This window comes from Lynx rufus, unplaced genomic scaffold (genome assembly GCF_022079265.1).
Source record: "Lynx rufus isolate CCGP_SWC_20201006 ecotype Redwood Valley unplaced genomic scaffold, mLynRuf1.p SCAF_17, whole genome shotgun sequence".
Lineage (NCBI taxonomy): Eukaryota > Metazoa > Chordata > Mammalia > Carnivora > Felidae > Lynx > Lynx rufus.
Window position 1 is genome coordinate 1,543,886 of NW_025814831.1, and position 16,440 is coordinate 1,560,325.

Here is a 16,440-nt window from a genome sequence, read left to right on the forward strand (position 1 = left end):
TGTGGGGCGCAGGGGGGGCATCCTGACCTGGCCAAGGGCACCGCAAGAGGCACCTATTGGGTGTGTATTAGCACGGGTTGCTAGCAAAGCACGACAGTCCCGTGGTGTGGACAACGCGCACTGATGTTTCCGCGACTCTGGAAGCTGGCAGGCAGACCCGGGTGTCATGGGGCCGGTGGCCCCTCAGCACGTAGACGCCGTGTCCTCACACAACCGGCCCGCTATGCGTGTCTGTGCCCCGACCTCCTCTTACAAGAGGAGGAGTGAGTCCATGGTGAGGACCAGTCACACTGGATCAGGACTCACCCTAGTGACCTCACTGTCACCTATTACCTCTCGAAAGACCCCATCTCCCAATACAGTCACATTCTGGGGTCCTGGGGGTCAGGGCTTCAAGATTTGAATTTGGGGAACGCATTTCAGGAGAGTTGGGCCCAGGTGGGAGCACCAGTGAAGGCCAGGTCGGGTGAGGCCCGGGGGGACAGCACTGTCCCAGGTAAGCGAAGCTGGACACCAGCCCGAGGGGTCAGGACACTCAGTCGGGGGGAGGCCCAGCCAGAACACCACCACCGGGGGTGGGGGTGGGGGTGGGGGGCAGAAAAGACCAAGTTCTACAGGAAGAATGCCAAGTGGGGGCGGGCAGTCCGTTGGCGTCAGGAGGCCATGGGGTCCCTGGCCAGCAACGATGGAGTCGGGATTCTGTCCCTGCAGTGCCTGGGGGTCTCGGGTCCCGGAGGTGCCCCGGGTTGTAGGAGACACGTGCACCTCAGGGCAGAGGCGGGACCACACCTGCCAGCCCTTCCCAGTAAGGGCCCTGGGGAAGGGAGGCCAGCACGAGGGGCTGCGGTCTTCTGGGGACGCAGTGGGAGCGGGGCGTGGGCTCTGAGTCTGCAGGTCAACAGCCCGGCCCGAGGCCCAGGGCGGGCAGAGAGTCGTGGCCAGCGCGGCCGCGGTGCCTCAGGACCGCTCAGGGAGCACCTCCCACCTCCCCGCGGGCAGGGGCTGCCTCACCAGTGGGGGCCGCACCAAATACAGGGCGGCCGTGGGGAGAACGCCCCGGCCCCCAGGGATCCTGGGGGCTCCAGGCCACCACACCGTCCACACAGCTTGCCCAGCACCCCCTCCCTCTCGGTCCCCGGGCCGGGGCCCCCGCTCCATCCCCTGGACCAGAGATCAGTCTCCATCCTTCCCACCCTCCCGCCGGAACGCCGGGGTCTTCGGCAGCTGGTTGACCCCATGGCCTCCGCGGGAACACGGGACATGACTCTCATCCACTCTCAGGGCAGGAACGCCCGCTCTTTGAGAGCAATCTCCCAGCAGGCCCTGAGGCCCCCACCTGTGACCTTCCGATAACGCCATACCACGTGCCCCCCCCCACGTTCCCCCGGGGACCCGCACACACCTACGTGCCTCTCCATGCAACCCCTCAGACCCCCTAAGGTCCTGCAGGCTGCTCCTGTGTGAGCCCTGAGGTCGGCCTCCTCTGCCTGCCGCTCCTCAGGGGCCCCCTACCCTGGGCTTCCGCTCGGACACAGGCCCGTGTGCATCTCCCTTTGCCCGTGTTCACACCTCCACCTGTGCCTCACACACACACACGGACCAGCGGGCTGGCCTCACTCCTGCTCCTGGGACCCACCTGGTCCCGCCCTCCACCCACTCGCGCTGGGAGGGAACCAGCTGGCGCCTGAACCCTGTCCCCACGGGGGGCCCAAGACGCACAACATCAGCGTGGGTGGGGGCAGGAAGGGGAGGCTGCAACTGTGTCCCCACATTGCACGTGTTGGAATCCTAGCTCTAAGTGTCATGGTGTTAGGAGGCGGGGCTTTGGGGCACCAGAGGTCGTCAGGGTGGAGCCCCCATGACTGGGGTTAGTGCCCTTATGAAAAAGCGAGCTGCCTCCCCGCTTCCGGCACGTGAAGGGGCAGAGAGAAGACGCCGTCCGTGAGCCAGGCAGCGGGGACCCCCCAGACACCACGCCTGCTGGTACCTGATGTGGGCATCCCGCCTCCACACCCGTGAGGAGTGTCTGCGGTCTCTGTCGGGCCAGCCAGACGGCTGGACAGGAGCCACCTGGACGGGCGGACCTGGAGGAACGGGGTCCCCCAGGCCCCCTGCCCAACCCCCTAACCCCGGACCCAGGTCGGCCGGCCATCAGCGGGGTACAGGGCCACGAGACCACCCCGGGTGCTGCTGAAGCCCCAGCCTGCGTGGGGCAGGGACATCAGCCCCGGGCTCCTGGACCACATGCAGCAGGCAGTGGACTATTAGAGGCACCCGGATGGCGGCTCGGTCACCGCACAGGGGAGGGCCCCCTTCTCCCCCTAGGCCCCACGCTCAGACACTGCCCCGGGAACCGGGGCATCTGAGTCTGCAGGGAGCTGGGCCGGTAGAGACACGCCCAGAGCCTCAGAGGCGCCGGAGCCCCGCCCACCCCGCTGCCTGAGCTGCCGCACCCGGCGCCCCATCCGCAGCCACCAGGGTGCTGACCGCCCGGTCCCTCGGGGAAGTCATCTTTTTCTTTTTACAGGGAGAGAGTGTGCAGGGGAGGGACAGAGACAGAGACAGAGAGGATCCCAAGCAGGCCCCACACTCAGCACAGAGCCCCAAGCAGGGCTCGATCCCGGGACCCCGCGATCAGACCTGAGCCGAAAGTAAGAGTCAGACACTCATCCAAGTGAGCCATCCAGGCGCCCCCTGTAAGGAGTAATCTTTTGGTGCATTTCAAAGTCTTGCAAAATATTTCCTGTAGACATATTTCGCTCTCAGAGTATCCAGAATGTGCAGGGCACTCCGGCAAATCAATTGGGAAAATCGCACAATTCGGTAGAGAAATGGACACGAGAACTGAACAGATGTTTCACAGAGGCTATCCAAATAGCCCTCAAACATACAGAAAGGACACTGCGCTCCACCCGTGACAGGGAAGTGAAAATTTCTGAAAAGCCACCGGAGAGAAAGTGGTTCTGATTCCAACGGCGGTCGGTGCGGTGCCTTGTCTCAGACTAAACCTTTGCAGGCACAAGTACAAAGTGGAAAAACTGCCCGGCAGACATTGATTTGAAGGCATCAGAGGACAAGCAGAACCGGGCAGGCTCCAGGGAAGACTGTGCCCTGGAGAGAAGCCCAGTCCTTGCCACAGCTGCACCTAGAATGCAGGGGAGCGGGCAGGCGTCCAGGCACAGGGGCAGGTCGTGGGGTTCAAGGTCCCACCTCAGACAGGTGCAGCTAGAATGCAGGGGAGCGGGCTGCCGTCCAGGCACAGGGGCAGGTCGTGGGGTTCGAGGCCCCAACTCTGACAGGTGCAGTTAGAATGCAGGGGAGCGGGCTGCCGTCCAGACACAGGGGCAGGTCGTGGGGTTCGGGGCCCCACCTCAGACAGGTGCAGCTAGAATGTAGGGGAGCGGGCAGCCGTCCAGGCACAGGGGCAGGTCGTGGGGTTCAAGGTCCCACCTCTGACAGGTGCAGCTAGAATGCAGGGGAGCGGGCTGCCGTCCAGGCACAGGGGCAGGTCGTGGGGTTCGGGGCCCCAACTCTGACAGGTGCAGTTAGAATGCAGGGGAGCGGGCTGCCGTCCAGGCACAGGGGCAGGTCGTGGGGTTCGGGGCCCCACCTCAGACAGGTGCAGCTAGAATGTAGGGGAGCGGGCAGCCGTCCAGGCACAGGGGCAGGTCGTGGGGTTCAAGGTCCCACCTCTGACAGGTGCAGCTAGAATGCAGGGGAGCGGGCAGGCGTCCAGGCACAGGGGCAGGTCGTGGGGTTCGGGGTCCCACCTCAGACAGGTGCAGCTAGAATGCAGGGGAGCAGGCTGTCGTCCAGGCACAGGGGCAGGTCGTGGGGTTCGGGGCCCCACCTCAGACAGTGCAGACCGGCGACCAGGCCAGGGTGCTGCGTCACGACCTTTATACAACGTGTGTCGGGCCAACCTGCAGACTGAAATCAGCCAGGTGGCGACAGAAATCGTAATGTGCTGAACGTACCAAGGTAAGTGTTGTGTGTGAAGATGTTTCAGCCACGTAAGAACACACACAACGTATGTACGGAAGGGTAACATGTGTGCCACCTGCTCATAACATATGTATGGGTGTTAGATTACAGTACAAATGTTTTCCCTGTGAGCGGCGCGGTCAAACAGTTTGGAGATGGTCCTGGCCAATGCTGTGTGACAGAGGACGAAGACGAGCTGCTGAGACTGAACGGACAGATGTCAGACTGTCACTAATGCAGATGACACAAGCACGTACGATGAAACGGCAGCGGAATCCAGACAGCCCTTCGAACCAGCAAGGACAGCAGCAGGGGCTCCAAACAAACGCAGGAAGCAGTCGTGTTCCGCTGTGTCAGCAAAAACCTGCCAAGAACGCGTCATCGAAAACGAGGCACGATTCACAGCAATCCAAGGACTTTCCGGAGAAAGCAAGCCCAGGAAACGGCAACTCCGGCAACGGACCTGAAAGGGCTCCGAGTGTCTGGAGAAAACCGCCTTCGGGGGCGGGCCGGCACTGTGGATGCCACGCTACACCTGCCCGCCCTGCCCACACTGCCCCCGCAGCCAGCCCTCCACCGTCAGCAGGGCCTTCCAAGGGCTGGGCGGGGGTCACCTCCCCCTGCTCCCCCAGCACACACCCGGGCACACACCCACAGTCGAGACGCAGCAGGGTCGCCTGTCTCCTGTCTGCAGGCAGGACACAGGCCGAGGCCAGAGCGGGGCAGCCTGGCGGGTGGGGGCAGCCGTGTGGCAGGGCCGCAGCCCCAGACAAACGTGTACACTCAGAGCTGAGCCCCCCCCGGTGGGAACTGGGGAGAGATGAGAGTCTTTCTCTCCGACACCAAGGGACCCCAAGGGCGGCCCAGCACCAGCAGCACGTCCTGTGATGTCAGGGTAGAGCCAGGACACTGGCTGGGCACTGAAGCCCCGCCCCAAATGCCCACAGCCTGGGGTGAATGAGTAGGGGCTGGGGGAGGGGAGGGGTTCTGGCAGCGGAGGCCCGAGTCCAGCACTCACACATGTGGGGGCCCCAGGGCTGGCACCACCTGCCCTGGGCCCGCAGGGGCAGTAGGCTCCTGGGGGTGCTCTGCCAGCCCTGTGGTTTCTCTCAGAAGCACGGGCCCTTCCAAGGAACTGGGCACTCCCCCTCTGCCTCCCATGATGCATGTAGGGGCGCAGGGGCCCCGTCTCCCCCGGGCTCACGTTCAGGCCCTCCGGGGCCCTGGCTCTGCCCCATGCAGCAGCCTCTCTGGGTCTCCCAAATGAGCCTGGATGTCTCTCCGAGGGCACCAGTCCTGACAGAGGCCACCTTCACGCAGCCTTCCTGCGGGGACTGTGGGCCACAGGGTGGGATCCTGATTCCTGATCTCTCTCTCTCTCTCTCTCTCTCCAAGACAGTGCAGTGTCTCCCAGGAGCCCACTCTGACCGGCTAGGCTGGCAGGCTCCCACGGCCTCCCTTACTTGTGCGCTGAGGGTGCCTTCGGGGTTTGGGGGACACACGGCCTGCAGGAAACGACCACAGGGTGAAGGTAAAGCCCAGACCCAGCCCGTCACGGCCCCGCACACGTCAGTGCTGTGTCAGCAGTGGGCCAGCTGCCCCAACAGCCCAGAATCAGAGGCCACCAAAGCCACGCTGTGGTCTCACACCCTCAGTGGGCACCGCAGAACAGATCCACGGCACAGTCCACTCCAGAGGCTGCAGAGGTCTTGCAGAGCCACCGGCCAACCTCACTGCCATGTCCAGCCTCCACCCAGGTCCCCGCTGGTCCTCAGGGGCCGTGCCCAGCAGGTGCCTCCCCAGGAAGAGCCCAGCTGCAGGACAGTAGCATGGAGCAAGCGTGCGGGCAATGCGGGAGGTCACCTGCTGGCAGGGAGCCCAGGGCGGCCAGTGGGGGACCAGGGCCTGCTGTCCCCAGATGGACACGGCCCCCGCTCACTGCCCCCCGGAGCTTCTCCCACCGGACCAGCCCCCAGCCCTCTCCTCCGAGCCGTGGGACACAGGAACAAGGGTGGCACGCCACCGGGAAGCCCTGCATCCACGCCTCGGGCACGTGGCCACGCGGGCCTCAACTGCTCGAGCACAGAACGGGGCGACCCTTTCCTTGAAGGTCTGCCTCTAGAGCAGCGGTGCTGGCGCCCAGCGCTCCCCGCTTCCTGGGGCCTCACGGCGCCCACCAGAGGGTTGCCGCACAGCAAGTCCACATCTCCCACATCGAGGGAGACAGGCCACGAGCTGGGCAGCAGGGGCCGTGGAGAGGAGCACGCTTCCTCCATGGCGCAGGGGCCTCACCAGCGACCCCGACGGTGCGAGACGGACTTCCCAAGAACATAAAGGGAACTTCCAGGCTGCTGAGGCCCCTGGGGGTTCCCACCCCATTTTTAGCCAGAGCACTGAGGCAGAGCTCTCCTCCCCCCAGGCCCTATTGTCTGATCGCAAATGTAACACCCACGGTTACTAATGATTCGCCTCATCTGTCCGGGAGCCTGTCCAGGAAGCTGCCGAGGCCAGGACGGGCCCCTGACGCAGGAGCGGCCGCCTCAGGTATCCCAGCCGCTGGCACTGGCCCAAACGCAGCAACGGCAGGCGGGTCCGGGCCACTGCCCACCCAGCAGGGCCAGAGCCTCCCGACCGCTGCTCGTCTGCCAGCCACCCCTTCTCCGCACAGGGACACACGGGAGCCAGAGACTGCCCAGGACCAACTCGAGGAAGACAAGGGGCTGAGAACCTCAGGCACAACAGGCCTAGGGCAGCACCCGAGCCTGACAGGGTCAAGGACCACGCAGAGGGCGTGGACAGTGGCCTGGGTGTGGATCTTCCTGCAACGAACCAGGGCAGTGACCGCTAGCCCAGGGTCCAGGGAGAGCAACAGGGAGCTGTGTCCATGCTGGGTCAGGTGGTGGGCAGGCCTTCCCACGTCCACACATATGTGAGCTGGGCGGCCTGAGCCAGCCTGAATAAGGTGGGCCAGGCTAGCTGGGCCAGGCCCAGCGCAGCTTGAGTGGTCGGAGTTATGTGGAAAGGGTCCAACTATCCCCGTCTCGGCCGGGCCAGACTGGTCCCTCTGGCTCCGCTCCCCTGTGTGGCACTGAGTGGACTGAGATGGGCCAGGCTGGGCTGATTTTGCAGGAGTAGGTGGGCTGGGGGAAGCTGGGGAGAGCTAACCTGGGCTGACCTTGGTGCGCAAGTACCACAGGCAGGGGTTTGGGGGGCGACCCTGCCCTTGCATAGGACAGGCTTGGCCAGGCTAGGCACTTGTGGTTGAGCTGGGCTATCCTGAGCCAAGGGGATCTGACCAAGCTTGGGGCTGGGGGGGGGGGGGGGGCGGGGGGCGGGTACGGAGGCAGGAAGACCTGGGTCCGATGAGATGCTGTCCTCAGTGGGGGCTGTCCTGTCCTGGGCTGGGCTGGGCAGACCTGGATGGACAGGGCTTGGGCAGGCAGGTCTAAGGAGCACACCCGATGCAGCCTGGGTGAGACTGTCTTGGGTTGGCTCACCGTGGCTCACCTAGCTGAGCTTGTCTGATGTGTGCAAAGCTGGGCTGGTCTAGGCTGGGCTGAAGTGGTCTTAGCTGGGCTGAACCAAGCTGAGCTGAACGGTCTGGTCTAGGCTGAACTTGGCCAAGTTGGGCTGAACTGGGCTGGGCTGGCCTGGGCTGAACCAAGCTGAGCTGGGCTGGGCTGGGCTGAGCTGGGCTGGGCTGGGCTGAGCTGGACTTAGCTGGGCTGAACTAGGCTGAGCTTAACTGGGCTGAGTTGGGCTGAGCTGGGCTGGGCTGAGCTGAGTTGGGCTGGGCTGGGCTGGGCTGGGCTGGGCTGAACTGGGCTGAGCTGAGCTGAGCTGGGCTGATCTCAACTGAGGTAGCTGAACTGGGCTTAGCTGGGCTGAGCTGGGCTGAGCTGAGCTGGGCTGGGATGAGCTGGACTGGGCTGAACTTGGCTAAACTGGGCTGAACTGAGCTGGATTGAGCTGAACCAGGCTGGGCTGGACTGAGCCAAACTGAGCAAAGCTGAGCTAGTCTGAACTGGGCTGAACTGGGCTGGAATGGGCTGAGCTGAACCAAGCTAAGCTTGGCTAGGCTGAGCTGGGCTGGGCTGGGCTGGGCTAGGCTGAGCTGGGCTGGGCTGGGCTGGGCTGGGCTAGGCTGAGCTAGGCTGAGCTGGGCTGACCTGAGCTGGACTGAACTGAACTGGACTGAGCTGTGCTGAACTGGGTTGAACCAGGCTGAACTGGGCTGTGGTAGGCTAAGCTGAACTGAGCTGAACTGGTCTGGTCTGGGCTGCTGGGTTGAACCAGGCTAAGGTGGCTGTGCTGGGCTGAGCTGGGCTGAACTGGGCTGGTTTGAGCTAAACTAGGCTAAGCTGGGCAGGCTGAGCTGGGCTGGACTGAATTGGGCTGAGCTGGGCAAGACTATGCTGAACTAGGCTGAACTAGGCTGAACTGGCTGAACCGGGCTGAATTGGGTTGGGCTGGGCTGGGCTGAGCTGAATAGGGCTGAGTTTGGTTGGGCTGAACTGGGCTAAACTCAGCTAGGATGGGCTGAGCTGGGCTGAACTGGGATTAGCTGGGCTGAACTGGGATTAGCTGGGCTGGGCTGAGCTGAGCTGGACTGAACTGGGTTGAGCTGAACTGGGCTGAACTGGAATGAGCTAGCTAAGTGGGTTGGGCTTGGCTGAGTGGAGCTCAGCTGAACTTGACTTAGCTGGGCTGGGTTGAGCTGATATGAACTGAGCTGGGCTGAACTGGGCTGGGCTGGGCTGAAATGAACTGGATTTGGCTGGGCTGGGCTGAACTGAGTTGGATGGGGCTTAACTGGGCTGAGCTGAACTGGGCTGAACTCAGCTGAGCTGAGTGGAGCTGAGCTGAACTGGGCTAGGCTGGGTGGGCTGAACTGAACTACTCTGGGCTAGGTTGAGCTGAGTTCGACTGGGCCAAACTGGTCTGATCTGGGCTGGGCTGAGCTGGGCTGAGCTGAACTGGGCTGGGCTGGGCTGCTGGGTTGAACCAGGCTAAGGTGGCTGTGCTGGGCTGAGCTGGGCTGAACTGGGCTGGTTTGAGCTAAACTAGGCTAAGCTGGGCAGGCTGAGCTGGTCTGGACTGAATTGGGCTGAGCTGGGCAAGACTATGCTGAACTAGGCTGAATTGGGCTGAGCTGGGCTGAACTGGGCTGAATTGGGTTGGGCTGGGCTGAGCTGAATAGGGCTGAGTTTGGTTGGGCTGAACTGGGCTAAACTCAGCTAGGATGGGCTGAGCTGGGCTGAACTGGGATTAGCTGGGCTGGGTTGGGCTGAGCTGGGTTTGCCTGGGTTGGGCTGAGCTGGGTTTGCCTGAGTTGGACTGAGCTGGGCTGAGCTGAGCTGGGCTGGACTGAATTGTGCTGAGTTGGGCTGAGCTGGGCTGAGTTGAACTGGTCTGAGGTGGACCGGGCTGGGCTGAGCTGAGCTGAACTAGGCTGGACTGAACTGGGCTGGGTTCAGCTGGGCTGGGCTGGGCTGGGCTGGGCTGAACTAGGTTGAGCTGAACTAGGCTGGACTGAACTGGGCTGAGTTCAGCTGGGCTGGGCTGGGCTGGGCTGAACTAGGTTGAGCTGAACTAGGCTAAGCGGGGCTGGGCTGGGCTGAGTTGAACTGGGCTGAGCTGAGCTGGGCTGGGCTGAGCTAGGCTGAGCCGGGCTGAACTGGGCTGGCTGGGCTGGGCTGGGCTGAGCTGGGCTGAACTAGGTTGAGCTGAACTAGGCTAAGCTGGGCTGGGCTGGGCTGGGCTGGGCTGGGCTGAGCTGAGCTGACCTGGGCTGAGCTGGGCTGAACTGGGCTGAGCTGAGCTGAGCTGGGCTGAGCTGGGCTGAGCTGGGCTGAACTGGGCTGAGCTGGGCTATATTGGGTTGGGTTGGGCTAAAGTGGGTTCAGCTAGTTGGTTTGGTCTGGCTGAATCAGGCTTCAGCGAGTCAAGCAGGGCGTACTGTTTTGCTAGGTCCAGTGGCCAAGGTCAGTGAGGCTACCTTGAGTGGGACTGAGCAGGTACGACAAGCCTGGCTGGCAGGCTGAGCCAAACGGAGCTGAAGGATTCTGGTGGAATTCGTGGACTGAACTCAGATGAGTTAGCCTGCTTGAAATCGGGTCTGCTGGGCTGACGTGGGCCAGGCCGGACCCAGGCGGACTCCCGTGACCTGAGCTGGTCTGAATCAGCAGACCTAGTGAGGCTGGGTGTGGAGCGGGTTTGTATCACTGCTCTCAGCCGTCCTGACGCGAGGCCACGTGGACTGGTCGGTCTCACTGGACTGAGTGGGCAGCGTGGACGATGAGCTGGGGTCTGGGCTCCGGGCAGGAGTCACCACGTGGGGGAGTGGGGGAGGACTGATCTGGGCTCTGCTATGAATGGGGCCTGGAGTCGGGCTCCCTGGAGCCTCCGCAGGTCAGGACACGAGTCAGACACCTCTGCTCCCCAAGAACCCCCCGTTCCTGCCACTCAGGGCTGCGGGCAGGGTGTCCTGGCCAAAGGTAAGAACACCCCTGCTTCTGGCAGGGACACAGGGGTTCGCGGGAGGGCGTTCCTAGCAGACTCGGGGAACAAGAGTCCAAAATGAGCATCTGCCCCGGAGGCTGGAGAAGGGGTCCCCGTGCGCCCCTCCACCCGACCACCCCGCTCTGCCCCACACTTCTCCCCCTCAGACTCCGCCGGTCGGCACTGACACTGCCTCTGCCCCCACAGCCTCCGTCCAGGCCCCCCTCGTCTTCCCCTTGGCCACCTGCTGCAAAGGCACCATCGCCACCGCCCCGTCCGTGACACTGGGCTGCCTGGTCACGGGCTACTTCCCGATGCCGGTGACTGTGACCTGGGATGCAGGGTCCCTGAACAAGAGCGTCGTGACCCTCCCCGCCACCCTCCAGACCTCTGGCCTCTACACCACCACCAGCCACGTGACCGTCTCGGGCGAGTGGGCCAAACAGAAGTTCACCTGCAGCGTGGCTCACGCGGAGTCCCCCACCATCAACAAGACCGTCAGTGGTGAGCCAGGGTCGGGCTGGAGGAGGGGGGCAGGCGTGGCGGGAGCGGCTAGGAGAGGAGGAAGGCGCCTGGGCGGGCACGTGGGTGTCGTGGGCTCAGGGGGCTGACGCCACGCTGCCACCTTCACCCCTAGCGTGTGCCATGAACTTCATTCCCCCCACCGTGAAGCTCTTCCACTCCTCGTGTAACCCCCTCGGTGACACCAGTAGCACCATCCAGCTCCTGTGCCTCATCTCCGGCTACGTCCCAGGTGACATGGAGGTCACCTGGCTGGTGGATGGGCAGAAGGCCACGAACATATTCCCATACACTGCCCCCGGCAAGCAGGAGGGCAAGGTGACCTCCACCCGCAGCGAGCTCAACATCACGCAGGGTGAGTGGGTGTCCCAAAAGACCTACACTTGCCAGGTCACCTATCAAGGCTTCACCTTTGAGGACAACGCTCGCAAGTGCACAGGTATGGCTCCGCATCCCCTCCAACACCCAGACGCCTGGGCTCAGAGGAGGGCCAAGCCACACCCTCACGCAGCACCTCCCACACACACCCCTGCAGAGTCTGACCCCCGAGGCGTGAGCACCTACCTGAGCCCGCCCAGCCCTCTTGACCTGTACGTCCACAAGTCGCCCAAGATCACCTGCCTGGTGGTGGACCTGGCCAACACAGACGGCATGATCCTGACCTGGTCGCGGGAGAATGGGGAGTCTGTGCACCCAGACCCGATGGTCAAGAAGACTCAGTACAACGGGACAATCACCGTCACTTCCACCCTGCCCGTGGATGCCACTGACTGGGTCGAGGGGGAGACCTACCAATGCAAGGTGACCCATCCGGACCTGCCCAAGGACATCGTGCGCTCCATTGCCAAAGCCCCCGGTGAGCCGCGCAGGCCCCAGGGAGGGGGGGGGGGGCAAGTGGGCCTCGCGCGCTGCAGCCTGGGCTGACCCCACACCTGTCCACAGGCCGGCGTTTCCCCCCGGAGGTGTACGTGTTCCTGCCGCCCGAGGGGGAGCCGAAGACCAAGGACAAAGTCACTCTCACGTGCCTGATCCAGAACTTCTTTCCCCCGGACATCTCGGTGCAATGGCTTCACAACGACAGCCCTGTTCGGACGGAACAGCAGGCCACCACGTGGCCCCACAAGGCCACCGGCCCCAGCCCAGCCTTCTTTGTCTTCAGTCGCCTTGAGGTCAGCCGGGCAGACTGGGAGCAGAGGGATGTGTTCACCTGCCAAGTGGTGCACGAGGCGCTGCCTGGCTCTAGGACGCTCAAGAAATCCGTGTCCAAAAACCCTGGTAAATGATGCCCACCCCTCCCCCCAGAGCTCCATCCTGCTGGGGCGGGGGAGGGGCCGGCCGGACCCGCCGGTCTGTTGTTGTCAATAAACGCTGCAGTGCCTGCCTCAGAGTCCTGAGGGCACCCATTCTTGGGGGTGGGTGGGGCTGCCAGGCAGGGGTGTCTTGGCACAGAGGAAGGGACCCCCCCCGAGGAGGGGGCAGATGGGGGTGGTCTGTCCACCATCATCACCCATGCCACAGGCCCCTCCCTGCCACTACGGGTCCTGCTCACTCAAAGGGGTCCCAGAAGCCACAGGATGGTCCCAGGGGAAGGACCACAGACACCTCAGGGAGCCCACGGCCCCTCCCTCTGCTGGAGGCCACAGAGGTCTCGGCCTCCACCCCCAGCCTCCTGCCGGGCCCTCTGGACACAGACCAGCCCTTGGATCCCCAGGCCAGCTGCACACGCACAGGCCCTTTGATGGAGAAGCGGGCCAGTCAAACCCCACTCAGGTGCCTACACTCAGAACAGCCCCCTCACTGCCACCTCCTCACACACGAGACCCAGGGCCCAGACCGCCCGCACACCCGACCTCTAACCGCCCCCGCCCTGCCTGCACACACGGTCACGACAGGCCTCTCAGCCTCACTCCACCCTGGATCCCCGCCGGGGATGCACCCGCCCAGACCCGCAGGCACGTTCCCGTGAGCCTCACGGCCAGTCCTCGGCAGCTCCAACATCACCACCAGCCACGGGCACCCCACGTGGCGGACGTGTCCCGCATGCTGACACGTGGCCTCCCACGGTCTGCTCTCTCGCCCGGGCCGCACCCAGGCCCTTCTCTGTCACACCTGGACCTCGGGATCCAACGTGGATGTGGAGAGGCCTCCCACCCCAGACTCCTCTCATGGCCCGGGCCTCCTCAGTCCAGCCCCTCCGTCAGCTGCACCCCACGGACGAACACACACACTGGCACACGGACGCGCGCACACCTACGGTGGGGGCCGTGTCCCCCGCTCCCGCTGGAGCACGTCCCAGAACAGGCTGCTGGCCCTACCCCAGGGCTAGAGGCCGAGGGGGTCAGAGCCAGGGCCTAAGCCCACACAGCCCCAGACGCCCTGCTCCCGTCATGCTCACACACACACGAGTACCCACCGTATCCATCTGGCCCACACGCTGCTGACACAAGCCCGGAAGCACCGGCTTGTGCGGTGCACACGGGAGCCTGAGGGCCATGCACAACAGCCTCACTCTGCAGAGCCTGTCAGGGGAGAGTGGGGCCAGGGCAGGAGGAGCCGGGAGACTGGGCCCAGTGTAGGACCAGGTAGCAGCTCTGGGCACCCTCAGGCCTGAACAAAGTCCACAGCACCGAGCCAGCCCCTTAAAGCACCAGCTTCATTGACTCCTGGGGCTACCCCAGGTCCTGTGAGCTGGGCTACAGAGCTCAGACCCCTCAGGGCTTGGGGCAGGTGGCCGTCCGTGTAGAGTTCAGAAAGGTCCTCGTGGGCCAGCACTGGCGAAGCCCAGTGGGGACGGGGCTGGGGAGGCCTGGCGGGTGGCCGCAGGCCATGCAGCGGGCAACAGAGCTGCTGGGGGTAGGAGTCAAGGGAGGGAAGGCCACTCCCACACAGCCACTGGCCAACTTGGGGGGCTTCCGCCCCCCGCCCCAGAGGGGCAGCTGCAGAGCAGGCGGGACGAGGCGGTCTGCCTTCCAGCCACCAGCACACCAGCAGCAGCCGAGGCCAAGGCTTCCGTACTGTGTCCCCCTCCTGGGGCAGGTGGGGGAGGGGGGAGGAGGGACGGGCCTGCCATGGTCCCGCCCCCCGGCACGTGCGGAGGCTGGGCGTGGGTCTTGTGTCCGCCTCCTCGGGGGGCCGGGCCTGCCATGGCTCCGCCCTCCCCGGCACGTGCAGAGGCTGGGCCGGGAAGGCTGACTGGCCGGTGCCTGCAGAGCTGGAGCTCCAGGACCTGTGTGCGGACGCCGCTGAGAGCTACGAGCTGGACGAGCTATGGACCGGCCTGCTGGTCTTCATCACCCTCTTCCTGCTCAGCGTGAGCTACGGAGCCGCCATCACCCTCTTCAAGGTGGGAGCACAGAGGTCCCTGTGCCAGGGAGGGGGCGGGGCGAGGTGGGGGGAGACCTGCTCCCTCACGCTGTCCTCACGCGCGCCCTCCCCCAGGTGAAGTCGGTACTTGCCACCGTCCTGCAGAAGCCGCAGACCTTCCAGGACTACGCAAACGTACAGGCGGCGAAGTAGCCGGGAGCCAGAGCAACGAGGGCTCGCTTCCCCCTCCCCCTCCCCATGTCTGAGGCAGTCTGCCTGCCTTGGGGGGGGGGGGGAGAAAGCGCAGCACACAGGCATCCAGAAGGTTCCAGCTCAGCCCCAAGGTCCAAGGCTCCGATGGGACCTGCCAATCACAGCCCCTACCCCGCCCACTTTGGGACAAGCGGCAGAAGATCATCGGTCCCTCGACAAAGTGACCTGGGGTCAGGGCCACTCCTGTTCTGACCAAACAACCCCCAACGCACGCTGAGGGGGAAGCCCGTGGCCCCGCCCACCGCTGAATTCTGAGCCAAAAAAGACTCAGAGCCCAAGCCCAGACTCAACCCGACCTCCCTGCCACCAGGTCCAAGTGCCTGCCCCTGGGCCCAGCCTTCCCACCGGCCACTCGCAGCACCTGCCCCTGCAGAATGCAGGTCTGCGGGCAGGGCTCCCGGTGGGAGGAGGGGTCTCGCAGCAGAAGGAACTGCCCACGGGTCCTGGGCCAGCAGCTCCCACCCTGTCCACCCAGGCCCATGTGACCTCTCACTCTTGGCTTGGCAACCCTCTTGCCCTGTTAACTTCATTTTGAGTTTCTTAGTAAAGTGCCTTCTTACAAATCCCTGTCACCTGAACACTTTTTGGGAGAGGTGCCTCCTGTCCTGCGGGGGTGGTGGGAGGCAGGTCTGCCCAAGGATGTAGACAAGGGGCCAGAGGGAACGGGCAGGGGGCAGTTCTGGGCCTGAAGGCCCAGGTGGCCAGCCAGCGGCTCCCTGCAAGAATCCCTCTGACGCCCCAGACACCCCAGCTCGGTCCCCATCACGCCCGCTCTGCCGACGTCAAGACTCACTGCCCCTTCCCATGCTAATGTGAACGCAACAGTCTGCCCGTGACAAACTCGCAGTAGCTACCTCTCTGGTCTGTGCAGAAGGCCACAGGAACACAGCAGCACAATCACCAAGGTCAGAGCCCCTCCAGGGACCACCAGTCACCCACCCCAATCTGTCCACCCACTGAGCACACACAGACAGGCCAATCCTCGGCCCCCATCCCACCAGCCAGCCTGGATGTCCCGGTGAGCTGAGCGAGACACAAAAGCAAACGAGCTGTCTGGGGCTGGCCACCGCCATCTTCGAGAAGAAACCTGATGAGCCTGGAAGGCAGGAGCCAAGATGCCGGTGAGACAGCCAGCTGACCAAGGACAGTGGTGGGCATGAGGCTGTGCCCCGCTCCTGAGAATAAAGAGGTGGTTTCCCTGGGTGGAGAGACCTTCCCACAAGGGTCTCTATGAAGTCCACTGGAAATTGGGGGAGAATACGTGAACACACACAATGAAAAGTAGGATTCCTTTATATACAAAATGTTTGGGAACCAATAAAAGGAAAGAAAGTGAGCAGTGGATCCTTCACAGAGAGGAAAAACCAAATGGCCAATGAGAAGACAATGTTTCAATAACTACAGAAGTTACACTAAGGAGGAAGCCAGAGGGGCACAGCCCTCTCAGCCCTGTCTGAGGGGGTGTGATTTGTTAGGACCATCGCTCAGGGCCCATGGCCGCATTCCCAGCGCCCGAATGCCCAGACCCTCTGGAAAAAGAGATTCTGCTCGTGGAGGTGGCCTTCCACAGAAAGCCTCCCATCGCTGTCCCATGTCCCACGGGCTCTGACACAAACCAGGAATGGAAATGAGGGACAGCAAGTGTGCAGCCTGGGGGCAGAAAACCCAGGATTGGGCAACTCTGAGGTTCGTTCAGAGACACAGAGGATTTGGTCTAAATGGAACATCAGGGAAGCCGGGGGTGGGGGCTAAAACAGGTCAAGGCCACACCACAGCCCACCAGACACTCACATGCAGACACACACAGTCCCAGGAAACCAGGCCCCACACTGATAAAATACAGGAGATATTCAGCTT

At 63.6% G+C, this 16,440-nt stretch overlaps 1 gene segment (V, D, J or C); it reads left to right on the forward strand.

Moving 5' to 3' along the window:
* Positions 1-9,881: 9,881 nt before the first annotated feature.
* Positions 9,882-12,394, forward strand: LOC124512452 (immunoglobulin heavy constant epsilon-like). The segment is given in 5 exon segments: positions 9,882-10,481; positions 10,693-10,989; positions 11,123-11,446; positions 11,543-11,863; positions 11,950-12,394. Coding segments are annotated over 5 exon segments (1,410 nt in total).
* The last annotated feature ends 4,046 nt before the right edge of the window (positions 12,395-16,440 follow it).